Source organism: Trichoderma breve, chromosome 3 (assembly GCF_028502605.1).
Source record: "Trichoderma breve strain T069 chromosome 3, whole genome shotgun sequence".
NCBI classification, from domain to species: Eukaryota; Fungi; Ascomycota; class Sordariomycetes; order Hypocreales; family Hypocreaceae; genus Trichoderma; species Trichoderma breve.
Genome location: NC_079234.1, coordinates 2,841,718 through 2,866,710, shown reverse-complemented (window position 1 = coordinate 2,866,710; position 24,993 = coordinate 2,841,718). Strand labels below are relative to the sequence as shown.

The 24,993-nt window shown below is 51.7% G+C and overlaps 10 protein-coding genes across 10 annotated transcripts; 6 read left to right on the top strand and 4 right to left on the bottom strand.

Annotated features, from left to right (window-relative positions):
* Positions 1–350: 350 nt before the first annotated feature.
* On the top strand, positions 351–1,891 carry T069G_05285 (spermine/spermidine synthase domain-containing protein; the record flags this gene model as incomplete). Its single annotated transcript, XM_056172495.1, has 3 exons — positions 351–384; positions 742–1,311; positions 1,614–1,891. The coding sequence occupies 3 exons, from the start codon at positions 351–353 to the stop codon at positions 1,889–1,891; spliced, it is 882 nt and encodes a 293-aa protein (XP_056029353.1).
* A 405-nt stretch (positions 1,892–2,296) lies between these two features.
* Positions 2,297–3,316, bottom strand: T069G_05284 (carbon-nitrogen hydrolase domain-containing protein; the record flags this gene model as incomplete). Its single annotated transcript, XM_056172494.1, has 1 exon — positions 2,297–3,316. The coding sequence occupies one exon, from the start codon at positions 3,314–3,316 to the stop codon at positions 2,297–2,299; it is 1,020 nt and encodes a 339-aa protein (XP_056029352.1).
* Positions 3,317–4,419: 1,103 nt separating this feature from the next.
* Positions 4,420–5,222, top strand: T069G_05283 (uncharacterized protein; the record flags this gene model as incomplete). Its single annotated transcript, XM_056172493.1, has 3 exons — positions 4,420–4,468; positions 4,614–4,978; positions 5,040–5,222. 3 exons carry the CDS (start codon positions 4,420–4,422, stop codon positions 5,220–5,222), a joined length of 597 nt encoding a protein of 198 aa, XP_056029351.1.
* Positions 5,223–5,831: 609 nt separating this feature from the next.
* On the top strand, positions 5,832–6,758 carry T069G_05282 (phytanoyl-CoA dioxygenase (PhyH) domain-containing protein; the record flags this gene model as incomplete). The annotated part of the gene is made up of 1 exon (XM_056172492.1): positions 5,832–6,758. The coding sequence occupies one exon, from the start codon at positions 5,832–5,834 to the stop codon at positions 6,756–6,758; it is 927 nt and encodes a 308-aa protein (XP_056029350.1).
* Positions 6,759–7,164: 406 nt separating this feature from the next.
* On the bottom strand, positions 7,165–8,382 carry T069G_05281 (uncharacterized protein; the record flags this gene model as incomplete). The annotated part of the gene is made up of 1 exon (XM_056172491.1): positions 7,165–8,382. The coding sequence occupies one exon, from the start codon at positions 8,380–8,382 to the stop codon at positions 7,165–7,167; it is 1,218 nt and encodes a 405-aa protein (XP_056029349.1).
* Positions 8,383–9,043: 661 nt separating this feature from the next.
* On the top strand, positions 9,044–10,096 carry T069G_05280 (proteasome subunit domain-containing protein; the record flags this gene model as incomplete). The annotated part of the gene is made up of 5 exons (XM_056172490.1): positions 9,044–9,050; positions 9,115–9,174; positions 9,285–9,379; positions 9,435–9,647; positions 9,710–10,096. The coding sequence occupies 5 exons, from the start codon at positions 9,044–9,046 to the stop codon at positions 10,094–10,096; spliced, it is 762 nt and encodes a 253-aa protein (XP_056029348.1).
* Positions 10,097–11,596: 1,500 nt separating this feature from the next.
* On the top strand, positions 11,597–13,360 carry T069G_05279 (tubulin/FtsZ family, GTPase domain-containing protein; the record flags this gene model as incomplete). Its single annotated transcript, XM_056172489.1, has 5 exons — positions 11,597–11,608; positions 11,795–11,818; positions 11,904–11,929; positions 12,011–12,107; positions 12,182–13,360. 5 exons carry the CDS (start codon positions 11,597–11,599, stop codon positions 13,358–13,360), a joined length of 1,338 nt encoding a protein of 445 aa, XP_056029347.1.
* Positions 13,361–17,590: 4,230 nt separating this feature from the next.
* T069G_05278 (uncharacterized protein) lies at positions 17,591–18,382 on the top strand (the record flags this gene model as incomplete). The annotated part of the gene is made up of 3 exons (XM_056172488.1): positions 17,591–17,841; positions 17,900–18,065; positions 18,251–18,382. 3 exons carry the CDS (start codon positions 17,591–17,593, stop codon positions 18,380–18,382), a joined length of 549 nt encoding a protein of 182 aa, XP_056029346.1.
* Positions 18,383–18,945: 563 nt separating this feature from the next.
* T069G_05277 (transmembrane family protein) lies at positions 18,946–19,695 on the bottom strand (the record flags this gene model as incomplete). Its single annotated transcript, XM_056172487.1, has 3 exons — positions 18,946–19,010; positions 19,097–19,189; positions 19,395–19,695. 3 exons carry the CDS (start codon positions 19,693–19,695, stop codon positions 18,946–18,948), a joined length of 459 nt encoding a protein of 152 aa, XP_056029345.1.
* A 2,453-nt stretch (positions 19,696–22,148) lies between these two features.
* On the bottom strand, positions 22,149–23,310 carry T069G_05276 (WD domain, g-beta repeat domain-containing protein; the record flags this gene model as incomplete). Its single annotated transcript, XM_056172486.1, has 4 exons — positions 22,149–22,571; positions 22,633–23,128; positions 23,191–23,212; positions 23,289–23,310. 4 exons carry the CDS (start codon positions 23,308–23,310, stop codon positions 22,149–22,151), a joined length of 963 nt encoding a protein of 320 aa, XP_056029344.1.
* Between the last annotated feature and the right edge of the window lie 1,683 nt (positions 23,311–24,993).

Genomic DNA, 24,993 nt, shown 5'->3' with positions numbered 1-24,993 from the left:
CTGCATTGAACAAACAAACAGTCACACAGATAGACATGATTCAGGCAGTTTGTTGTCCTCGTGGCACTGCATCTCGCACGATACACAGCCAGGCTCTTGCTCTCGGTCTCCAGTTGGCAAAAAGTGCGCCAAAATTTTTCACCCCACCAAACCCAAAGCCAAACCCAATTGCGACCGGTCTTTTCCATGCCTCTGTAGGCGCTCGGCTCCCTGCTTTTCCTCTCCCGACTTTTCCTCCCTTGACGTCGACTTCTTCTTTTTCCTCTCCTCTTTCTCCTTCATCGACTTCTCTTCATTCCACTTTGATACCCCGTTTCCCATCTTTTCGCCGTTTCCACGCAGCAAACACAATGTCTGACGAAATTGTTCACCCCACCATCCAAGGTTTGTAGCTAAATCCCATCCAACGATCTCTCTGCCATACCCCGCCCTGCCTTGGAAATTTTATTCCAACTGCCCTCCCATGGCCATGATTGGCATGGCGGTGGGATGATGGATTCATTTGTCCGCTTCTCTGAGTACATGGAAGCCATTGTTGTACAATGCTCGGGATTCTGGCAAGCTGCCTGTTCACCCGGGTGTCTTGATAAGACCTATCGAGATAAGAAAAAAAAAGTGTCATGGCGGGGTCTCTATGAAGCCAAGGCCCTCTATGTGAAAACGACCTCGGATACCAACGTCTGATTGGGCCTATATCGATACCTCGCGAACCAGATGCTAACTGCTGGTGCTACCTCACAGATGGATGGTACCGCGAAATCTCCGACATGTGGCCCGGCCAGGCCATGACCCTCAAGGTCGAGAAGGTCCTGCACCACGAGAAGAGCTTGTACCAGGACGTGCTCATCTTCAAGTCCACCGACTACGGCAATGTTCTCGTCCTGGACAACGTCGTTCAGGCTACTGAGCGCGACGAGTTCTCCTACCAGGAGATGATCACCCACCTCGCCATGAACTCTCACCCCAACCCCAAGAAGGTGCTCGTCATTGGCGGTGGTGATGGTGGTGTCCTCCGTGAGGTTGTCAAGCACGACTGCGTCGAGGAGGCCATCCTCTGCGACATTGATGAGGCTGTCATCCGCCTGTCCAAGCAGTACCTCCCTGGCATGGCCGTTGGTTTTGAGCACCCCAAGTCCAAGACCCACGTTGGCGACGGCTTCAAGTTCCTCGACGACTACAAGAACACCTTCGATGTCATCATCACCGACTCCTCTGACCCCGAGGGCCCCGCCGAGAGCCTCTTCCAGAAGCCCTACTTCCAGCTCCTGCACGACGCTCTCCGTGACGGAGGTGTCATCACTACCCAAGGTTGTATGTCTCTTTTTTCTTTGAGAAGGCGAGCAGCCCCTCAAGGGTGTAGCCGGCCTACTGGAGGCGATCTGAGCTGTTTTTCATGACTTTGGAATCAGTCTTGGCGATTGCATCAGTGTCCGACTCCCTAGGGGCTGCCAGAGCTAGTGCTGCCTTCTCAATTGAGCCTCTTGGTAGTTCCGAGAAAGGCGACTTGTCTCAGGAAAAGAAAACACACGGCGAAGCATTTTCGCTCAGCTAGAATTCTCGAGCCTTTTTCACTTCTAGATTGGGCAAGCAGCTAACATTCGTGTTTCAACCAGCCGAGAGCCCCTGGCTCCACCTCCCTCTCATCGCCCGTCTCAAGAAGGACTGCGGTGAGGTCTTCCCCGTCGCCGAGTACGCCTACACCACCATCCCCACCTACCCCTCCGGCCAGATTGGCTTCATGGTCTGCTGCAAGGACGCCACCCGCGACGTCAAGGTTCCTCTTCGCAGCTGGACCAAGGAGGAGGAGGACGAGAAGCTGCGCTACTACAACTCCGAGATCCACAAGGCCAGCTTCGTCCTGCCCAACTTTGCTAAGAAGGCTCTGCAGTAAGGGATGGTAAAAGACACTTGTGTTGATTTTTATTGAATGAGAGCGTTTGGATCAAACGAAAAAAAAGGAAAAATAAGAGAGGGGACGCGGGTTCTCCTTTACTGATGGGCAATGGCTTTACGGAAGAAAATGTCTTAGACTGATAGCGGTCTTGGGAAAGATTGAGCGCTACATGAGAAGATCTACATTAAATGTAGAAACGACATAAAACAAGATCTTATATATATCGATTTTCTCATGAAAAGTCTGTTGCGTACCACCTGTTTGTGATAATCAAGATGCGAGAATCCAGTACATTACCCTCTTACAACATGATACGTTTCCCAATCACCGTGTCGGAATCATGATTCATTATTATTTTACTGCTTTGTTTATTCTTTATTCTCTGTATGATGCTCGGATCATTTATAGCTCGTCAAACGAGATCTTGCCTTGATTAATATCAGGGTATACATCAAATCTTCTCTGGTTGTTCAACGGAATGTTCTTCCGGGCCTCCGCAATATCCTCGCCCACCAGCTCCGCCTGGACAATCGTCTCGGTCTCCTCAGCCTCGACTAAAATCTTGGCCATTGGATTGACAATCAAGCTGTGCCCCCAGGCGTTGTAACTGGCGCTCATGTCTCTGGCAGGGCTGCACAGGGCCACGTAGATCTGATTGTCGACAGCACGAGCCTGAGCCAGCAGGCGCCAGTGCAGGGCGCCAGTGGTGAGGTTGAATGCGCCGGGATAGATGAGGGCAAAGGCGCCGCGGCGGGCAGCAATGGTAGCAAGCTCAGGGAAGCGGACGTCGTAGCAGATGGCGACGGCGATAGTGCCGTACTCGGGCAAGTCGATGAGGGTCAGCTTGTTACCGCCGCTGAGGACGTCGGATTCCTTGAAGAAGATCTTGCCGGGGATATCAATGTCAAACAGGTGAACTTTGCGGTGGGTGCCCAGCAGCTTGCCGTCGGGGCCAAACGTAAGGCTGGTGTTGTAGTACTTCTTGGTCTCGGGATTTAGCTCCGGGATCGAGCCGCCGACGAGATAGACGTTGTTCTCCGCGGCCATGGCGGACAGGGCGTGAAACGAAGGCGACTGCTCCTTTGACGGCGGCGACGGGAGCAGCGTCTCTGCGTACTTGGGGAAGTAGTCGCACCCGTAGGGCGAGTTGAAGCATTCGGGCAGGATCACGAGCTTAGAGCCCGACTGGGCGGCCTCGGCGACCTTTTCGGCGGCGTGCTTGAGGTTGGCATCCTTGTCGGCGCCGGAGGCAAGCTGGATGCAGGAGATCTTGATGGGCTTCTTGAGCACCGGCGCGGGAGCCGACGACATCTTGCGGAGGAATGGGGAGCGGAGGAGGGGTGCGAAGGAGGCTTGGGGCTTGAAGAGGTATCTGGAGCTTTGGAGTATTGGCAGTCCGATTCTCTTGAGGGATGTTCGCATGACGGAGGGGACAGAGTGAAAAGGTATGGCTGGCGATGATGAGGTGAGGTGAGATAATAGCACTACCTTACCTACTGGATTGAAGCCCGATAGCGATGCCGGAGGGGGCGGCGGTTCGGAACGGCTACGGAAGGGAGACCGAATTGCTGCACTAAATCGTTACGGGGACTTGGGGGAACAGCGGGTATTGCTGCAACAAAGGTTCATTCTACATGTGTTTTATAGGCGATGGGGGATTCGATGTATGTACCTAGTACATTATGCACGTCATTGGGATTTGGTTGCAGAAAGAAAAAAAATAAAGAGAAAACGAAGAGAGACAAGAAGAATTACAAAGGAGACATATCGAATAATTCCAACGCAAAAGAAGCAAAAAAAGAAAGGATACCATTTAGCAATTGCACGTTTCGATCGTGCGACCTCCGGGTTATGAGCCCGGCGCGCTTCCACTGCGCCAAATTGCTTTTCTTTGGTGATATGGCACCTTGCTATGAGTCATGATATAGCCTTTGGCCACAGGGCTGGTGGATACGCGAAGGCGTGATGACAGTGGCCTGGCCTTCTTATCATGCCTTGTTATCGCGCATTGTGTCCCGTGCCTCTTATCGATGTGGCTCTTGTGCTGTGTAAGACATTGCAGTGACGAATGGGCAGCTTGGAGGAGATGCCGTTGATGCAGATGGTGTCTCATGACGGGCTTTCATTGGAGGCGATGGGAGTTGCGAGCGTCATACAAAATGGATGAGGTGTCGCATTCGTCATTTGCAGGTGGACTAGCATGGAGATGGCAGGGAGCGGCAGCCAAAGGTGCCAAGTAGGGTGAATTGTGCTAGACATCTAACAGAATTTCGTGTGAAATAGTATAGCACCTTGCTAAGACACTAACTGCAGCTGTGTGCCGCTTACCTTAATTCAGCTGCCTGCTTTTCTTGCCAGGTACCGCAATCTGCCACAGCCTCAATCGGGCCAGGCAGCCTCTCCTTCATTTCATTGCTCAATTCCCATCTCGACACCTGTTCTCTACTAAAAAGAAATCCTACAATTTTTTCCTTTGTCGGCCTTCACAAAGAATTAGTCCGCGATACGTCTTGTGTGCCTCAGTCATGACCCGGGTCTACGTGTACACGGCGGGTTTTGTGGCCTTTGTTGCCGGTACGTCATCAAAATGGCCCCCCCATACTGGCAGCTCCAGCTTGAAGCTTTGGTCACGACGGAATCGATCGCCAAGCAAAAAATTGGCAGCGCCTTTTTGGTCACTTACGTGGCAGTGAAAGACGGGACTAACTCGAGCGCACAGTCACCGCCATGATAATCGCCTCCGTCTCCGAGCCCCATTGGGTTTCGTACTCGGTGACAACGACCAAGGGCGAGACGTTGGAGAAGCACATTGGGCTGCACAAGAGCTGCTCCAGCCTGGACGACCCCCACTGCCGCGATTTCCCGTCTACGGAGCTGTGTCAGTATGGCGAGCGGTACTTCTGCTCCATGTGGAGGACGGTGGGCTTCATGGCCTCGTTTGTCATTGTTCTGTGCCTGGGCAGTCTGATTGCTTTTGCGATCGTCATGGGTGGCGGAAAGTATAGGCGCGAGACGGGCTGGCCGTTTGTCGCTGCTCTTCTGACGCTCGTCTCCGTTGTCGAGTTTATCATTATCTCCATTGTGGTACGTATAGATATGAGTGCGATGTTGCAGCGGGCTTGGGGACTGACGTTACACATCATAGGCATACCTGTACGACCATGACGATCAGTTTACCGTTCCGGGATGGAACCTGGATGTTTCGTGGTATCTTGGCACGGTTAGCGCTGCGCTTTCTTTGATCACTGCCGGTGGCCTGGCTGTATCTGCCTATTTGCTGCCACCGGAAGAAGGCTACGAGTTTCTCAACGACCCCATTAATGCTTGAGTTTGTCTCACCTTTTTACGATTTACGGCTTTGTTCATTCGGATTGGTTCATTTTCATCGGGCGGTATTGGAGTATTGATTTCATTTTTTAACCTTATTATTCTTCATTATTGGAAACTGGACATTTGGTGTTATAGCTTTGGCGCTTGGGAGTTGTCAAAACACACGGTTGGCTGAAATGAGAGTCTGATGCTGTGGCGTTATGTTACTGTGTTTCACATACAGTTGCGATATAATAATACAAGACATATTCGCAATCAAGTAATGAGTCCCTTGTTATCAAATCACGTACCCCGCGATTCTTATTAGCCAGAACTGCTGTATTTGAATCTCTATCAGGGCCGTCGGCGGAGTCCGACCCTCGGAGTGAAGCCCCGGATGAGATGAAGCGGCTTCCGGCGGGGTTGATGGAAAACATGGAGCAAAAGGCAATATCACCCCACTTAGAGACACTTACACGCACACTCATTATCAAAAGTTCGCCGATGGCCGTAAAGCGCTTATAATTTTACCTGGACCTTTTGTTCTGTGTCTCTTTTCTCTTTTTCTTTCTTCACTTATCACCTTTAACCTCTCCGTAATCTCTCTCCCCTTTGCGGCATCATCACCATGGCTGAACCAACCCCCGGCCTCACTCCCGAGCAGCTCTCGGCCTTCCAAAAAGACGGCTATCTCATCATCCGCAACGCCCTCAAGCCAGAAACCGTCTCATCGCTCCTCAGCGAAACAAAGGGCCTGCTCGAGGGCTTCTCCCTCAAGGACCACCCGCTGACTCGCTTCTCCACGGGCGAGAAGTCGGACCACGTGGGCGACGACTACTTCCTCACCTCGGGCGACAAGATCCGCTTCTTCTTCGAGGAGGATGCCTTTGACGATGCCGGTAACCTGACCAAGCCCAAGGAGCGCGCCGTCAACAAGATCGGGCACGGCCTGCACGTGCACTCGCCGCCGTTTGCGCGGCTCATTGACGAGGCGTCGACTCGGGCCGCGGGCGAGGTGAGTCCTGCGGCTGTAGCTCGCGATCTCGGGTTCAAGGATGCGCGGTGTCTGCAGAGCATGGTGATTTGCAAGCAGCCCGAGATTGGGGGCGCGGTGCCGCCGCACCAGGACTCGACGTTTTTGTACACGAGCGCGCCGTCGGCCGTCGGCTTCTGGTATGCGCTGGAGGACGCGACGCTGGAGAATGGGTGCTTGAGCTTCTTGCCGGGGTCTCATCGTTGGGCGCCCGTGGAGAAGAGGCTGGTGCGAAAGGCGGGCGGCGCTGGCACGGAGATTGTTGATAATGACGGGCTCAAGTTTCCTCCTGGAGAGGAGTATGGCGGGGAGCAGCGGGACGGGGAGTACATCCCTGGTGAGGTCAAGGCGGGCGATTTGGTTTTGATTCATGGCAACATGCTGCATAAGAGCGAGAGGAACACGAGTCCAAAGGGTCGTATCATTTACACGTTTCACATCATTGAGGGCGAGGGAAGGACGTATGATGAGAGGAACTGGCTGCAGCCGCCGAAGGAGGGCTTCACCAAGTTGTATGCCTAGAATCAGCCCGCTGGGAGAGAGGAGTTTATCAGATCAATGCTTCCTTCTTTTGTGTTTTTTCATGTGCTCATTATGTCTTGAGGGAGTCTATCCAGCGCTCATGCTCTCTAATGATACATATGTGCGTATACACAATCAAATGTAAAATGGAAACTAAAGAAACCATCATCCCTTTGAGAAGAAAGAAAAAGAAAAAGACCATTTAAACTTGAGAGTCCCATCCCAGGTATCATATAATCTCCCCCTATGTGGTATGACCACATGCAAACAGCTTACATAGAACCCATTCGACCAAGAAGATAAAAAGTAAAAATCGACACTGTACACGATAAAAAGAACTTTTGCCCATATCCCGAATCGCCATGTTTTATAAGAGAATGATGATGAAGAACTGCCGTAGCATCTATTACTCCTCGTCTGAGCTTTCGTCGTCCGAGTCGGAATCTTCTTCAGACCCGGAAGATGAAGACGACGATGAGGAAGACGAGCTGCTGGAGGATTCGTTGCCCGCATCAACTTCCATATCATTATCATTATCATCGTCGGAGTCAGAGTCATCCGAGGAACTGCTGCTGCTCGTATCTGAGTCACTCTCCGACTCAGAGGAGCTGCTGCTGTCATCGACATTGGTACGCAGCTTTCTCTTCCGCTTGCTCGGTCCATCGCTCAGTTTCACCTTGCTATCGGCTTCAGTAGCCTTGGTGGTGTTGCTCTCGGCAACGCTCACTTTTCCAGAAGAAGTCGTGGTCGTGGTTGTCTGGCTGGCATCGGTCTCTTCGCCCTCAGATAATTGGTCGAGAACCATTTCCGCCCGCATACGCTTAATCACACGTGTGATGACATCATCAACGTCCTCTGACGATGTTCGGTATTCTTGCTCGTGAAACGTTTTTCTCTTCTGGCCGGTCTGTGAATGCAGCAATTGTGCAAGCAGCTGGTCGTACCTAATCTGCTTCTCCACAAGGTTGACTGAACCTTGTGGGAAGCCCGCGGCCCCTTCCGTGCTGTCCTTTGTCCGCAGTTCCATGGCAGTTTCTTGTAGTCTCGTGCGAACGAAGCCCTTGATATCACGGATATATGCGTAGAAAGTGTCAATGCTGGTGGAAGGGAAGAGTATAGGATCGAAGGCGAACTTGATGAGGGTCGATTGGTGATTCTTGTTGAACTTCCACGAGTCTCGAGCCGAATTCCACAGACTCAAGTACTCAAGCGCAGGCTTGATGTCCGCAGGGTTAGCAGAGTTGGCCTTAGCAGCTTGCTTCTTCCCAGGGACCTTTGCTTTCTTGGGTTGCGGCTTGTCGACAGGTTTCTTGGCGTCGCTGCCGCTCTTGGTGGGCGTCTCGCCAAACGTGACAGACTTCTTCCTTTTCAGCTGAGGGCTAGGAACCGCAGGCTGCGATTCGTTCCTTGATTTTTTCAATGCCGACAGAGGTTCGCCCGCTGGCGGGGCTTCGGGCTTCCGCTTGGACGGCATCGACTGGGTTTGCTGGGTCCTGCTACTGCTTGGATGCCCAACCTGCAGGGTTTCATTTGCTGCCTCGGGGGCGGAAGACTGCTTGAGCTTCAGGCCCAATCGTTTCCAGGCCGGCGCACGAGCCGTCGCTCCGTCGCCTGAGGACACCATGTTGGGTGATATGTGCGAAAAAAAAAAAGTCTTTCTGTCGTGGTCAAACCGTTTGAAAATATGGCTTTTGAGTCGCAAAAGATCGTCAATTGGGCTCTAGTCGCGTGTGGTTGGAGCCAAGCTCTTTTGGCGTTGGACAACTCGGCAGCAGGAGGCTCTCAGCTGTTGAAATCGGAAAATGAGGCGATTCCGGTACGGAACAAGCCAATGCAGGTCCCCAATGGCTCGCTGCAATCGTAAATCAGGAACTAATCGATCTCCCGGAGAAGTTGTTCGCGCGCATTTGATCTCTTATTTGATTTCTGCTTGCTCGATAAGATGCCCCGCCGGTTTTTTTTTCTGTCTCCACCGCTGCATATCGGTCACCGCGTCTGTCTACTGTAGAGGCTAGAGCCTGGAGTGGGGTGGGTTCTGCTGGCGCCTCAGGCTCCAAGATGATTACATAACGTCTCAACCTCAGCCTTCCCAGACAAGCTCCCAGTGCTCTAGGCAAGCTGTGCTAACGCGTACGAGTACGGCCTGTAGAGCTACTGGCCCATATCGACGACAATCTTGAACTTTGCAATTCCCTCGCTTCGGACCTGATCCAAAGCAGTTTCCAACGGCTTCTGCGAATACATCTCCTCGACATTGCCCTAGATAGGGCCAACATACCGTCACCATGTCTGGTTCGTTTGGGCCCATGCCAGCTCTCCCCGCCATACGCCATACTGACATGCAACACCCTCTTAGCCAGCGCATACGACCGACACATCACCATCTTTGCCGACAATGGTCGTCTGTACCAAGTCGGTAAGTTGAGATCTCCGATTAGCAAGGCCGATCTGAATGCATGGATCGATCTGCGTCCTTCGCACCTAGACATTCAGCCTGAGCTGACCCAACTGACATCCCCAACACAGAGTATGCCTTCAAGGCAATCACAGCCGCAAACATCATGTCTGTAGGCCTGCGAGGCAAGGACTGTGCCGTCGTCTTGTCACAAAAGAAGGTTCCCGTACGTATTTTGGCCTCAGAATGCCTAGTGACATCGACTGATCTTGGGAGCGCAGGATAAACTGATCGACCCCTCATCTGTCTCCCACATCTTCCAAATCTCGCCCTCCGTGGGATGCGTCATCACAGGCTCTATCGCAGACGCCAGAGCATTTTCCCAGCGTGCTCAATCAGAAGCTGCAGAGTTCCGGTACAAGTACGGCTATGAGATGCCCGCTGACGTCTTGGCCAAGCGACTGGCCAACATCAGCCAAGTGTATACCCAGCGTGTAAGGACAACCCCTGCTACTGGAAAACCCTCAAGAACTACGTCACTGATGCTTTCTACTAGGCCTACATGCGACCCTACGGCGTTGCCACCACAATTATCAGCCTAGACGAAGAGCGGGGACCCCAGCTGTACAAGTGCGATCCGGCCGGATATTTCATCGGCTACAAGGGCACTGCCGCCGGACCTAAGCAACAGGAGGCTATGAACCACCTGGAAAAGAAGCTACGAAACAAGGAGCATGCTGAGGGATCCTGGGAAGAGGTTGTCGAGCTGGCCATCACAACGCTGAGCACAGTTCTCAGCATGGACTTCAAGAAGGGAGAAATTGAGATTGGCATTGTCGGCGGACCTCGGGCTGATGGCAAAGAGGGCACGGAGCCAGGTTTTAGAAAGCTCACTGAGGACGAGATTGAGGAGAGATTACAGGCCATTGCTGAGAAGGATTAAGCAAATCGCATAGATGGATTAATGAAGCAACGTTAGAGACATCAATTGTCTGCCGAACCAAACGGGCTCTAGGCAGCCGTCAGAAGGCTGCACTGTTGGGATTCGGTCCTATCCAGCAAGCAAAATTGGTGCCTTCCAAGTGCCGAAAGCCCGTGGTGATTTTTTCTTGTTTCTCAACGAGTGCCTAGAGTATTCTGGAAGATTTAAGGTATAATCATGTTTCTGGAAGGGGAAAAAAAGGTTGCCTAGGGAGGCAGCAGGATTATTTGAGGCAGCCGTAATACTGATCAGCTAACACAACATGGATTACTATTCCGAGTTTATACGAGCCATCAATACATATGCTCGTAATAATACAGCATGGCCACTCTCGTAATCGTAGCCGAGAAATACAGTTGCATTGAGTAGGACAGACTGTACGGTGAGGATCCAAGCAACTGGGTAAAGGAGAAGTCAAGGTTAGTCGTAGCTCATGTGACAGACATTCTTAATCCACAAGCTGACTCTTGGGCCGTCCGGGGAATGCGGTAGTGAGCACTGCCGCGGCTCTGTTTCTCCGTATTTCGGGTTGATGACGACCCGCTCAAGACCATTGAAATGGCAATTTCGTGGAAGCCTATGCCGGTGCTGATGCCCAGGGAGGCACAAAGGGCAGATGAGGCGGTAATTGGGATTTGATATGGGCCCCGCCGGTGGAGGCTAGGAGCAAGGGTTTCTCGAACAGGGCGAGCAGGGGGGCAGCGGAAGACGCAGCTTTTATTAGCAAAGTCAGGCGCTATTCAGTGTTTAATAAAGCAGATGCGCGTTTGATTGGGCGTCTGGTGGCATTGTGATTATCAAGCGACCACTAGGCAGTAATTGGGCTCGAAGCTGTCAAGCTACTGTACGTTATGTAGATGCCTTGGGACTCTTATGGGACGTTGGCACTCCATTAGTAAGGGCCGTATGCATGCATTTTGGGTGACGTAAAATCACGACTGAAGAGATCAAGTGTAGTTTGGAAAGAGGAACAGTGACAAGATACAGAGACAGTAATAGCAACATAGCATCATAACTCACTGAATCTCTCAGAGCGAAGAAAATTGCCCCTGATGCGGAACCCCTAAACCAGGTAGGACAGTCTAGCACAGAATTTCCCCTTGGAAATTGTACTGCGGTTGAGCTGGGTGTTCATTTTGGCAGCTCCTGATTAGGACTAGCTCCGCCTGCCCCTCGACAACTGAAGCGCTAGACCGGATCATCCCGCCATGGGCTACTCCCAAAAAGGCACTAATTTTCTCTTTATTTTTCTCTGTTTTTTGCTTTGTTGATTTTGCGACTGCCTGCCGCGCCGACTGGCCTCGACTGGCCGTTTTTTTTTATTACCCAACTCCTCCCTCTCTTCCCTTTCTACATCTCCCACCTCTTGCATTTCTTCTCATCTGAAGCTGCAGCAACTCGATTCTCCTATCTCCTTTTAATACAAACTATTTTCTTAAGCTTCGTCGCCCAGTCTTCAAAATGCGTGAGATTGTGAGTTTGTTTTGGTCCTTTCCCCCCCACCTTGAGAGCTGGCGTTGGGAGCTTTCTCTCACGCGCCCACCCGTCTTCAATGGGCACCTGAGCTCCCAATTTGGTGGCCCAGACTGAGAATCAAAATGCCCATATCTGTGAGATGGGAAAACTGCAGGCTAACATATTTTCTTCCCCTCGCTACAGGTTCACCTCCAGACCGGTCAGTGTGTAAGTTGCCTATCCCTTTGCCCCTCCTTGGGCGCTGGCCCCCCGCATAAAAACGCGACCATCACGATGCTGACAATTTCCTCAGGGTAATCAAGTTGGTTCTGCCTTCTGGTATGTTCCCCTCTAAAGAGCAGCGACGAAAAGCTCGAAGCGACGCGTTTTCGACGAATCGGATACTCATAATCATTATAGGCAGACCATCTCTGGCGAGCACGGCCTCGACGCCAGCGGTGTTTACGGTGGTACTTCCGACCAGCAGCTCGAGCGTCTGAACGTCTATTTCAACGAGGTGTGTAGATTCCACCAGCATCCGCTTGATTCAGGCGCTGTCTAGACGTCGGGACCTAACATTGCCCCTTTTAGGCTTCCGGCAACAAATATGTCCCCCGTGCCGTTCTCGTCGATCTCGAGCCCGGTACCATGGACGCCGTTCGCTCCGGCCCCTTTGGCCAGCTGTTCCGCCCCGACAACTTCGTTTTTGGCCAGTCCGGTGCTGGTAACAACTGGGCAAAGGGTCACTACACCGAGGGTGCTGAGCTGGTTGACCAGGTTCTTGATGTCGTTCGTCGCGAGGCTGAGAACTGTGAATGTCTTCAGGGTTTCCAAATTACACACTCCCTGGGTGGTGGTACCGGTTCCGGTATGGGTACCCTGCTGATCTCTAAGATCCGTGAGGAATTCCCCGATCGCATGATGGCCACATTTTCCGTCGTTCCTTCTCCTAAGGTCTCGGATACTGTTGTCGAGCCTTATAACGCCACCCTGTCTATGCACCAGTTGGTTGAGAACTCGGACGAGACCTTCTGTATCGATAACGAAGCCTTGTATGATATCTGCATGAGGACCCTGAAGCTGTCCAACCCCTCGTACGGCGACCTGAACCACCTGGTTTCTGCCGTCATGTCCGGTGTTTCCACCTCCCTCCGATTCCCTGGCCAGCTCAACTCCGACCTTCGCAAGCTCGCCGTCAACATGGTGCCGTTCCCTCGTCTGCACTTCTTCATGGTGGGCTTTGCGCCCCTTACCAGCCCTGGCGCGCATTCTTTCCGCGCTGTTTCCGTTCCCGAGTTGACCCAGCAGATGCTGGATCCTAAGAACATGATGGCTGCCTCTGACTTCCGCAATGGCCGTTACCTGACCTGCTCCACCATCTTCCGTGGAAAGGTTGCCATGAAGGAGGTCGAGGACCAGATGCGCAGCATCCAGAACAAGAACTCCACCTACTTCGTCGAGTGGATTCCCAACAACATCCAAACCGCTCTCTGCTCTATCCCCCCTAAGGGTCTCAAGATCTCCTCCACCTTTGTCGGCAACTCTACTGCTATCCAGGAGATCTTCCGCCGTGTTGGTGAGCAATTCAGTGCCATGTTCCGCCGCAAGGCCTTCTTGCATTGGTACACTAGCGAGGGTATGGACGAGATGGAGTTCACTGAGGCTGAGTCCAACATGAACGATCTTGTTTCCGAATACCAGCAGTACCAAGATGCTACCGCCGATGACGGCGAGGAGTATGAGGAGGAGGTTCCCATGGAGGAGGAGTAAATGTTTCCGATCTTTTGGTATTGCTCTCAGCCGCTAGTGGTTGGAATAAAAACTTTTTTGTTTTCACCGGGGTTAATTGTTAGATGCAAGCCCCTTCTTTTGTGAATAAACTATACTGTTTTAAATAGGCTCAATAATACTCGCGGGCCCAAATATTGAGCTTCCAACTCTCGAATCAGAGTGATTTGCATTTTCTTCAAGCTTTGTGTACCCTGAGATGTGGCTAACCATTGCCGCCTTGGTTCATGGTGATAGGGTGGCGGGTGAGACATTCATCTCTCTTGGCGTGGCCAATGTAGCCTCGTAAAAGAAAGTTTGATACTTCCCAGCTGATATGGATCAAGGGGAGATTACATTGTTTGAGACGCATACAGCATGCTTCTGGCTGTGGGTGGCGAGCAGTTCATATTAAGCCGACGTTTATAGATATATGTCGTGACGTGTTAGCTGCATAAGTAGGTAGTGTGTATTTGATAGGTGAGACGAAAGATGACTTTATGTCTAATTAGATATCATAGCATTGTGCTTGTAAGATATTTTATTGGATAGAAATGGACAGTATAGAAATGGAGAGAAGAGAAATGGAGAGTACAGAAATGGAGAGTATAGAAATGGAGAGTATAGAAATAGAGAGTATAGAAATAGAGAGTATAGAAATAGAGAGTAGAGAAATGGAGCGTATAGAAACGGAGAGTACAGAAAGTGGATGGTTACAGGCCAGTTGTTTTGAAAAATAATGTTCGTATACTCACGGCTTGAGCTCCACTACCCCAGGCTAAATCTCGTCCCATTTTCACAGTAGAATATTTCTGCCAAGATGTCATAATCTCAAATAAAGACGGTGGCAATTGTATGCAAGGGAAGCTTAAAACACAAAAGTGTCTCTCCTAAATCTCGGGTTCAGGTTTGACGCCCGTTGTATGCTGGCCCCTGAGCGGATGTGTTTAACTTATATCCCGTAACCACCTCCCCTTGCGTAGTACTCGGAGTGTTCACTGCGGAACGTTACTCCCAACAATGCCCTCAAGCTAAACACCAAATGCTGCATATCATAGGTCACCAACAGAAAGCCACCCATCGCTCTATAGAGTTAGGAGCCGCGTTGCTTGGGGGCTGAATCACCAGAGGGGGGCTTTTGCTAGCAGGGGGCTCGTTATTGCACAAGATTCGAGCTGTTCGATGAAGAAAAACAGGGCAATCGCCTTGTGGATGTCCCCATCTCATCAAGTGATGGGCGCTTTTGGGATGCCATTGGCTGAGGCTGGACATTGCTGTCACGGTGGCGTTTATATGAGGGTGTGCCGCGTGGTTGACAGCGCAGTCGAAACAGGGCGTATCGTTTCTAGGCAAAGACGGCTGCGGCCAAGTAGAATCCATCACTTAGAGTGGCTCTGTATGGAAAATTAGTAGACAAAGGGGGGAGTGTGATGGGAGTGATGGACAAATTCACACCCCTGAGTTCATGCTGCAGCTTAGTGTAACGGTCTTTGCCCCAACTCGACGCCCTGCTCGGAGATTGAGGTAACTAGAGACAAAGAGGCATCAGAATAACCAAGATTGGCGATGCACTAGAATGGATACGATTAATAATGCCCATGGCTTGATATCTGATGCTGGCTGGCATAGGGCTAGAAGTGGTCAACGAGTCTTTGGCCGAGTCTGGTATGTCGAGGGCAACGTTGCAGTGTTTGTCTCTTCCCCTTCCTCCTCGTCTTTGTTTTTTTTCTCCCTCCCTTAGACTGGCTGCCTACAATCAATGAATGCATTGGTTGAACTATGAGTCAATGTCTGTTCTGAATAGCAGTCATGCCGGTGTCTTTGTTAAGCTTTCTTGATGATAGCTGAATGATCCATCCTGACACGCGTACGAACACGGCCTCATTACAAAGCCGTAAGCAAAGACGATGGGATGATTCATCGGCATCTGCCAAGCCATGTATTCAGCTGGAGTTGCATCAACAGGGCCATGGCTACGACGAGTTACTTTGGGCAAGGTGAGCCTGCGTGTCCACGGTGTCGAGTAGGCAGCAGCCTCGTCTCAGATGCAATCTCCAATCACAGCCTCCCGATCTAGATGCTCGCTGTCGTCGGGACTCGAGAGACAAAGATGCAACATTGCCAGTGACCCTTGCCGTGAATCATCGGGCGATGATCAAGGACTGAGTTCAGCCAGCGACGGTTGCCAATCGGGCGCAGCGCCTCGAAGCCTGCAGAGTGACTTGGGAGATGCAAACGCCAACCACGGGCTCGGTGACGTGTCTCTGGATCATCCGCATTGCCAATTCGAGGCGTAGCTTGGATTTGTGAATCTTGTCAGTTCTGCGATGGAGTGGAAGCAAAAAAGACGGCCGAAAAAAAAGGAAGAGGAAAGAAAACAGAGGCAAGGAAGGAAGCGTTGGCGGGCACTGCCTCTAAAAAATCTCCCTCCCGAACGGCTTAGGCCGGCGTTGGACAAATGACAGGGCGCAGCGGGTGTCTCTCCAGAACTTGCCTCTTGCATTTGACTTGCATCATCCCAAAACAACGTCTTCGGCTTCTGAAAAAACCCACGATGCATCTGCAGGCCACGGCGGGCTGCCATTGGTCCCTGGGGCTGATCCCTGGCACACGCAGCTCATGCAGGGCCCGTCACTCTGGCTTCGTTCGGCAAGGCTGCGTGTGGTAGCGCCGCTGAGCCGGAGCTGAAGCGTCTGTTTGCAAGAGGGCGAATGCACACCATAGGCCCGATCATCCACGGCCGTCTCCACTGGGCAGGGGTCTTCAGGCGAGGATCCAGTATCCAGTATCCGGACACGACACGACGGCATGCCATTTGGTGGTTTGCGTCGCTTCTCTGTCGAGCTAGACGGCGTCCTGGAGCTTCCCGCTGTGTAGCCTCCCATGGCCGCCCCAATGCGTGCTGCAGCAGCTTCAAACGAACCGCAACCTGCTTCTGCTTCTGCTTTAGCGGTGCGGCGTGCATCTAACGGCGCTGCCGGGACGCCCCCCATCCCCGTACCCCCTTCGTCACGGGGAATCGATGGCCTCATGCACAAGGTCCCTTGATTCGACCCACGGAACGGGGACCAAAAGCGTGTCTCCCCCTGGCAGGCAAGGCTTTCCTCTGCCTCGAGTCGTTAGCCTCGTCTGGCTCTGCCTAGCAGTCTGCTGCTGAGATCGACGGGGCCCGGTACTGGCGCAAGAGTCACCCACCCAGAATGCGAGCCCAGCACCACACAGGCGCCCAGCCTCGGACCTCAGGCTGGCTGGTGCAAGAGGCATCAAGGGGCTAGGATAGGGCTGACAACGGCTCCGGTTGGACGGCTCCCGATTGCCAGCTTGTCCGGGGTTCTTCAGGTTTGAGCTTGCAAAGAGCCACCGGGGTGGAGGTGACGGAGAGCACTCTCGTTGGTGTTTGTCAGAGAGCAAGTGGTAGCTGAATGGTTCAGCCTGGTTACCCTCTTAGGGCCTCAGATTCATCCGTCCACCAAAGCCCAAGTCCACCGTAGCTTTGTAAGGCCGAGATGGGCATCGAGCCCTTCAAGGCCCAGGCGAGAACTCTGCTGGATCCTCCGACAACACCGGACGGGGTCGATCATGGACGGAGCATACAAAAGGATGGAGCATCTCGCGTCGAGGCAAATCGAGAATAGCATCCAGCAGAGTTTCTTCATTGCTTGCCACGCTGAAGCAGCTTCGATCCCCGACTACTCCATATCGCCACGCTATCCGCTGCTGAATATCGAATTGATAGTGCTGTTTTTTCAGCTCAGCATCTCGAATCTTCAGCTTCAACGGCTTTGACCATCTCTTTGTTCACAATCTCTCTTTCGAAGAGAAGACGACACTGCGTCACCGTTACGAACGACGTCTAGAGGTATCGGCCGAGAGCCATTGTTGCATCTCTTCACCTATTTCCTTGTACGGAAATACCAACTAGGCTTCTTTGGCCCCCCTTTCGCGCCTGGCCCCCAAGTCTCATCCGGAAGCTTTTCCCTCGACACCATGGACGGATGTAGGTCACTAGCCTCTTAGCGAATTGCTTTTATTGTCCCGCTATTTCTGCTCCCCCCAAGTCCCAAGTAAAGCACACATGCAGACCCGGCGGCACGCCCCCCTTTAAAGGTCCGGTATATGCGCTTTACGCGGGATACGCATCCACTTCCTCATACAAAGCACAACCCCAGAGCGTAAAGATGGCCATAGCACATCTCAATTCAGTCTTTTGGTGAGAACAGTAACTAATACAACATGGAACGAGAAGTGAACGAGTGCCGCACCGCCCGAGTTGCCGAAGTCCTGGCCGACTTCCGGACTCTTCAGTACTATATCGCAGCCGGACCTGTCGAGCCAGAGAACGAAGAGGACTACTACACCGAGGGATGGGCTACCTTACGCCAGTGCACCATCGATGGCCAATACATTCTCGATGTGGCTGCCGATACCAGGGTGCCTGCAGCCCAGGGAGGCGAAGAGGAGCAGACCAGAGCCGAACTACAGCAGTGCGTTTTCTTTCATTCAGCAGACGAAGCATCGAATCAGCTAACATGGCGCCCAAAGGGTTTTGCTAGATGCCTACGCTCGGCGGCACGAGGGGCAAAAGATTCTCTTGAGGCAGGCGGCGGCGCAGCGATGGATTGAGTACCGAGACCAAGTCTTGCAGGGTCAACGACCGCATCCGGGGAACCATGCCCAGCTGCAGGCCTTGGACAACCAGCTTCGAGCGGTAAGCTTACCTACAACTTGCACCCCCAAAAAGGCTCCCTCCCTGGTTCCGTTTTCTTGGACGCAGCCCTTTCTTACGGGAAATGGCGTCTCCACTCGGTACATGTCGGGGAAAATCCTTTCTTACCAACATATGCACGGCCAAAGTAGTGGGGATGTAATGTAACTAATTTTCGTGTTGCTTAGGAGTTGGCTGCTATTACCGACGAGTACGTTTACACCGAGCTCTTGACCGCGGACCAATCGCAGGGGCGCTGGACAATGGAGGATCCGAGTTTGCGAAGAATCATGCGCTGGCTTCAGGCTCGACAGCGGTAACATGATTGCTGCGAATACTGGACGATTCAACAGCTACATCTTGTCTCACCTTGACTGCCGGCACCAAGAGCAACTTTTCCTCTTCAGGGGGGCGAGGCATCATTAACGTTACACCACCTACCACCATTTATTCTCTTTTTCTGCAACAGCCTTGTACAGCCGATGCTGCAAGGTCTCTTCGATTGTTCTGATACGGAGTTCGTTTTTTCGGGGGCGTGATTTTGGCGTATGGGCATGGACACAAGGTTCATAGGCAGCCACAGGGCAAAGGGATACCTTTTTCTTCTCTTGGTTATATTTTTGGTTGTTTGGGCGTCCTATTTACATAGGCATGGCATGCCACACGACTGCGTGATAGACAGCAGTCGTCTTGAGGATACAAAATTGGAGGATATACGGGTCATAGATTTTTCTTTTCTTTCTTGGGCTGCCTGGAGCAGCCTCACCTTTTTTCTACAGCAAATGAGTTTTTTTTTTAACTTCTACAAATATATTGAGTTTATTACAGCCGGTGGCTTATGACGCTATCAGAACGAAACTTGATATACTGCACTACCTTTGCCTTAGGTCTTGCTCTGAACACACAATCCGATTCCCACCAAGGATAGTGTCATGCCAATGCCGGTTTCTTTTCCTCCCCCAAAGATCCTGCGATTAGCTTTTCGATCTTTGATACTGCTACGGATCTAGTTGAGTGGTAAGGCTTGCACGTACCTCTACTAATTACCTTACCCTCGACCAACCACTCGCCCACAACAGTAAAGAGGAAGGCCATGGCATTCACAATCGGGACGGTAAGGCTCAGCTCTAACAGGTGGCCAAAGACTGGGTCAGATCGGAGAGTCCACAAAGGAGAAACAAACCAACCCTCTGGCTAGCCCAGCAGGGCGGTTAGGTGTGGAAGAGGGGACGGGGATGGGGATGCGCCCAAAGGGGATCTGAGACACCCGGAGGCCTTTTTCGGAGGTTCAAGATGAGACATGTGGGGGGTGTTTGTTTTTGGAAAACTCACCAGCCTTGCCAATGAGGAGAAAGAACCAGACGCTGCCGGTGAGGTTAAGAACAAGCGGGACGGCATAGCGCGGGTTGCGCAGCAGATCGAGAACCGAGAAGAAGGCGGCGTAGAGCCTGGAGCGGAGCCAGCTCTGCTTGATGGCGGGGGAGTCGAGCAGCGGGTGAGGCGCGGGCTTGTGGGTGCGGGCGGCGCGGCGGATGAAGGGCGTGGTGAGGCCCCAGGCGAGGCCGACGAGGATGAAGCTCAGGACGTAGTTGATGGCGGGGGGTCGGTCGATGGGCTCTTCGGGTGATGACATGGCTTCCAAGGTTCACTTTTGGCAGGGCTGAATGGGGGGAAGAGAGGGAATTGGGAATAGCGTTGGGTTTGGTATTCTGGTTTGTTGTGATATTACTCGCACATAGCCTCGTGGCTTCGTTTGTTTGCTTGGTGGAGTTGTTGTGGTAGTGTGTGAAAGGAGAAGGAAAAAAAGAGGCTACGCTATGCTACTTTGTTACAGGTTTTGGGTTACTCATACCAGATCGAAACAGCATCCATCCTGATTCGGGACACTCAGATGGGGAGCCTAGGCCGGTGATTGGCCGGTTTACGGCCCCTCCAGCGAGGTTTGTTTTAGCGCATCTACAGTGGGGGATTTGTTTTAGGGTCAGTACGGAGGTACGTTTCAACGTTGCTACCGGAGCTACGAGTAACATGCACCTGTAGTCTGGTGCTATTGAATTCCATGAATGGTGGAAGCTGTTCCAGGGCGACGCTATAGAGCGGGGCGGCACGGGCACAGCCTTTCTGGGGGGACCAATTTTGACGTCGAGAAAGGTGCTAGCCGGTTTGCCACGCGACGGTGCAGCATGCAGGGCCGGAGAGAGCGATTGGGAGCGTTGCCGGAAAGGGGAGCGTGGTGGCGAAAAAATGGCAGTTGGGGATTATAGATGCATCCAATCCATTCGATTTGCTGGTATTCCGTAGATTGGGAGAGACATACAGAGGAAGAGACCCGCTGGCTACTAACGGTTTACACGTTTCTGCTAATATGATGCTAGCCAGTAACTAGCACGTCAGTACTCCATGACGACTCCATACCCAAAGGCACGAAAGAAGCCCGCATATAGCAAGTCATGATGCAGCTTTTCCTGCCGGGCTAAGGCAAGGTACCTGGGAACTGACCTACTACGTACTAAGGTAATGGATAGTTTTAGTTTAGCAGCAACGGCTGTGCCCGAGGCGAAAGAGGCAGCCAAAGGTCAATGCTTTCGTTCTCCATGGGTTCGATTGAACTGTCAGAAAAAGCTTGGTCATGCACCCGGCGAAGAGGCTCGTCATTCGGGCAACAATGGCTGAGTCGAAAGCATAGCAGACCTTGTAGAGCTGTGTATATTCGCATATACGACATGAGATGACATGATACGACATGACATGGATGACGCAAAAAAACGAAGGAAAAAAGCAATCACAAGACACTGAATCCTAATCCATCTAGCACAATCAATATTTTGTACGGCATTCAATAGCGGCCTTCCTTCAAGTCGCTAGTTAGACTACAAACCACATCAGACGTAAAAATGGGCTTCCAGGGTCCCCGCCCCAGTCCGACCAGCTAGCGTACCCGCGAACATCCCTGTCCAGCTGGACAGTCCCAGCGCCTTGGCCCTTTGGAAACATTCACAAAACGCGGGTTTTTTTTTCCTTGGGACAACGATGAAAGCCGGCCAGCCAGTCGTTTTACCCCGAGGGCCCGGCACTCCAAACTAGCGAGAAACAAAGAAAAAAAAAAGCTCATGGGCACACCCTCCGTGAAAGGAAAGAAAATGTGACAAGGGACGGGGAGGGGCAGGGGAATATTCACCTATCCCTGGAGTGTGCCTTTCGGTGTTTTGGTTGGTTAGAGTAGAGGGGAGATCGTCAATGTATGTTGCTCCTACTCCGTACTGACAGATCAATGAACACATGGGAGTTTTTTTTGGTCTTGCGGAACTTGGCCAATCGGTTTATTTTGGGCCTTGCTTCTCATGTTTTGAGTTGCTCCTGCAGGTGACAGGGCGCTTTTGGAGGGTGCCTAATATACGACGCAACAGGGAAAAAAAAATAGGTCGAGCCAACCCAACAGCCGTTGCGCGCACCCGGAAGCGTATTGCGAAATCCGAAATCCGAAGTCCCCCCAATTGTCCGATGCTTGTTGCATGAATGCCCTTGCTGGGATAAGAGCTGAGGCAGCCCCAAACGGCGACAAGTTGCGAGGCCATCGTGAGATGGTGCTGCACCTCTTGGGCTGAAGCATCACCTTCAGCTGCCCAAATCGACGACGCCATCACATATTACAAACTGAAAGCGCTTGGCATGGAATTAACTCATTTAAAAAAGTCTATAGCTCATGCGGCCACATTCAAGACCAGGTGGGTAACATGTATATGCCAAAACGAGGCATTGCACCATAGACCAGGCAGAATCTTCCAACCGAGTCTGCTTTGACAGAAACACCAGAGTCCTGTAGTAGTCACTAACGCCTCTTGCACTTTGAATTGAGAAAGTTGAGAAAGCGCAAATCCTGCACCCCAAAGCTTGCCATATCAGCATGTCAAGGGCAGCATACGGCGCCAATCGTCATCTCCGAATAAAAGATATAGGTTAACATAACAAGAAGCGATACCCAAACGCCGCGCCAAATCACCCATGTTTCTTCAGTTCCAAGGTCCATGCCGTGTCATCACTCCCTGTATTATTTGACGGCCCAGCTGACGATTCATCTGTAGGACTCTAACGTGTCTCTGAATAGTCGTTGAGCGCCACGCAGACAGCTCCTCTGTGATGGCCATTGTACTGGCGTATGATTTGCTGGCTGTGCAGTTCCCATAGTCGTGCATAATGGTCTGAGCACGCCGTCACCAAATACGCCGAGTCTGCACTAAACGCACAATCCCAGACCCATCGCTGATGGCCCGTGAGGGTAGCCTCTAGGGGAAGTGGCCTGGCCTCGTCAGATTTGCCGTTGGCCTGCGGCTTGACATCCTTGATCTCCCAGATCTTGGCCGTGTGGTCTGCGCTGCACGTTGCCAGCTTCTTTACGTCGGGAGAGAGAAGGATTCGCGTAATGTACTCCTTGTGAGCGCTAAAATGCGTTACTGGGAGTAGCTCCGTCTGATCATAGTTTTGGCGGAGATGCCACACAAACACATTGCCCTGGCAGAGGTTAGCTCATCGGCTTGGGAAGAAAAGAAAAGATTTGTTGTGTGCGACATACTGCCGTGTTTGCGGCGCACAATAGCGTCCCGTCACTAGCAACTGTCACGCTTGATACCGACACGTCTTCTTCGGGGATGAGCTCGTGCGCGCAAGTGTTCTCGGCCAGATCCCAGATCCTTACGCTGCCCGATCTGTCGCAGCTTATGATTTCGCCCTGATTCGGATGAATGACCACATCGTTGGCTGGGCATCCATGATTGTAGCTTCTCTGGATCGACCCCGTCCGCGTTTCCCAAATCTTGACGGTGCCGTCCTCGGAGCTTGTCACCATCCATTTGCCCTCGCAGTGGAATGCCACTCCCGTGATGTTTCCCGTATGTCCCTCAAACGTAAGTAGCGGATTGGGATTTGTCGACTTGATATCGTAAAGCTTGACTGTGTGGTGGCCGGCTGCTGCTAGAAACCTCTTGTCGGGGGAGATACACAGGCGGTTCACCTGTGAGTCTGGGTGCTGGATCGTTCGCGAGCAAATCCCCGATAGCGCCTCCCAGAATCTATGTCGCGGGGAGTTAGCACTGCGCGTAAAGCAACATCCCTCTGGTGGACGCCTGCGAACCTGATTGTGTGGTCGTAACCCGCTGGATCGCAATTAGTATGAAGCTCGCGACAGCTGACGAGAATGGGAATGGTGATGGGAATGGGGGGAGGACCAACCTGTGCACAAAATCACGGACATGGCGACTGGCTTTGGCACCTCGAGCACCGAGTATCGAATGCCTGTTGTAGCGATGAACTGGAGCTTTAATGTTGTTCGCTAACGATGACCGACACGGCTGAGGTTCTTTGGAGGTCCTAGGCAAGGCTTAGTCTGCCGTAGTTGAGAGTTGAGATTAGGTAAGGATGAGCTCAGTAGCGACAAGGGCGGCTCCTGCTCTCCCGAAGAAAAGCCGCAGCGACTTCCTAGGAAGTCGCTGGACTCACGACTTACAAGATGCACGACCCCAGAGCAAAAAGAAGCTTCTTGGGGATACACAACCAGTCATTTTCAATTCTTCAACCGAATCGGCTGTGGACCTGCGGCTCGTACAGCTCGTGCTGCTTCACCAATGGCTTTCGAAAGAAGACACGTGATTTACCGAAGATGCACTTGCCCGTCGACTCCTTGATTGGACCGACTCTAAGATGGCTTCGTACACGGCATCGGTCCTTGTATTCATTCATTCGTTCTCCATCTTCCGATATTGACGTCGGTGTATGTACGCAGTATTCAAGGGTAACATACTAATGGCTAAATTGCTTTTGAGCTGGATGTTACCAGCAACGCCTGGGATCAGCTATCGGATGTTCTTCCGTCTTCTCATCACGGCCACTTCTCTCAAGGATAATATGATCAAAGCCTCATGACTATGATGTGCCAAAGGAGGTCACGTCGTACATGGAATAGACTGAGTATATTTTCGATAAAAAGCAAGCCATTGTTGGAAAATCTATGCTCCGCGACTGTGCCCCCTCTGGATGGGACATTCATCTGCCACGAAATGAAACTGATACTGCCGAGCCTTGGTGCGAGTCGTCACTGCATTGGTTTGTTTCCCATTGAACTAGAGAAAGAAAGAAGAATAATAATAATTGACGATATACTAATTCGTGTACAGTAGACTATTCTCGTTACATGAGCTTGTCCAGTTTTTAAACTGGGAGTCACACAAATGTGATACCTTTACATATTACTGGGCCACCAGCAGAATTATTGCCAAGTAATCCCATCTATTGTTGAAAAATTGAAGTCAAAACCACCTACAACCTGAGTAGGTATGAACACCGGCATCCTTTCCCCAATGTAACCACATTGCGAGGCTGAATCCTCACACCTGTCCAAAGAAAATATACACCAAAGACATTTACATAGATGCGCTGATATGCAGAATCCTGTTCGACGTGTGCTAACTGCGTTTTGAATAGACACCTGGTGATCTATGATCCGAATCTGGATGGTTGTTTTGTTCTGACGATGATCTGCCAGCCTGACGAGCAAACGGCGAAGCCGTCATAGAATACGAATAATTCTTGGGGACCATTCTGACAAGCGAGCCCCTGCAGTACTCGCAATCGAGTCTTCAAATTCAGTTTTAGCAATCAGATTCCTTAAAGAATGCGGCAGTAATAAACGTACTGCCTTATACTGCACATGTCGCAGGTTATCGGCACCAGGCCTGCTTTCATGCCAGCAGCAAATTCAGAAGCCATGGCTGGATATATAGTTGACGCTGGTTATTTGGAACAAAATTTGAATCGAGTGGATCAAGAAAAGAATAGCTGATGATGAGAAGACGGCTGAGATGAACACTTGAAGGAATGATTCCACTGGAGAGAATGTGCGGCGAAACCTCTGCTTAAATACTAATGTCTGCGTTGGCAG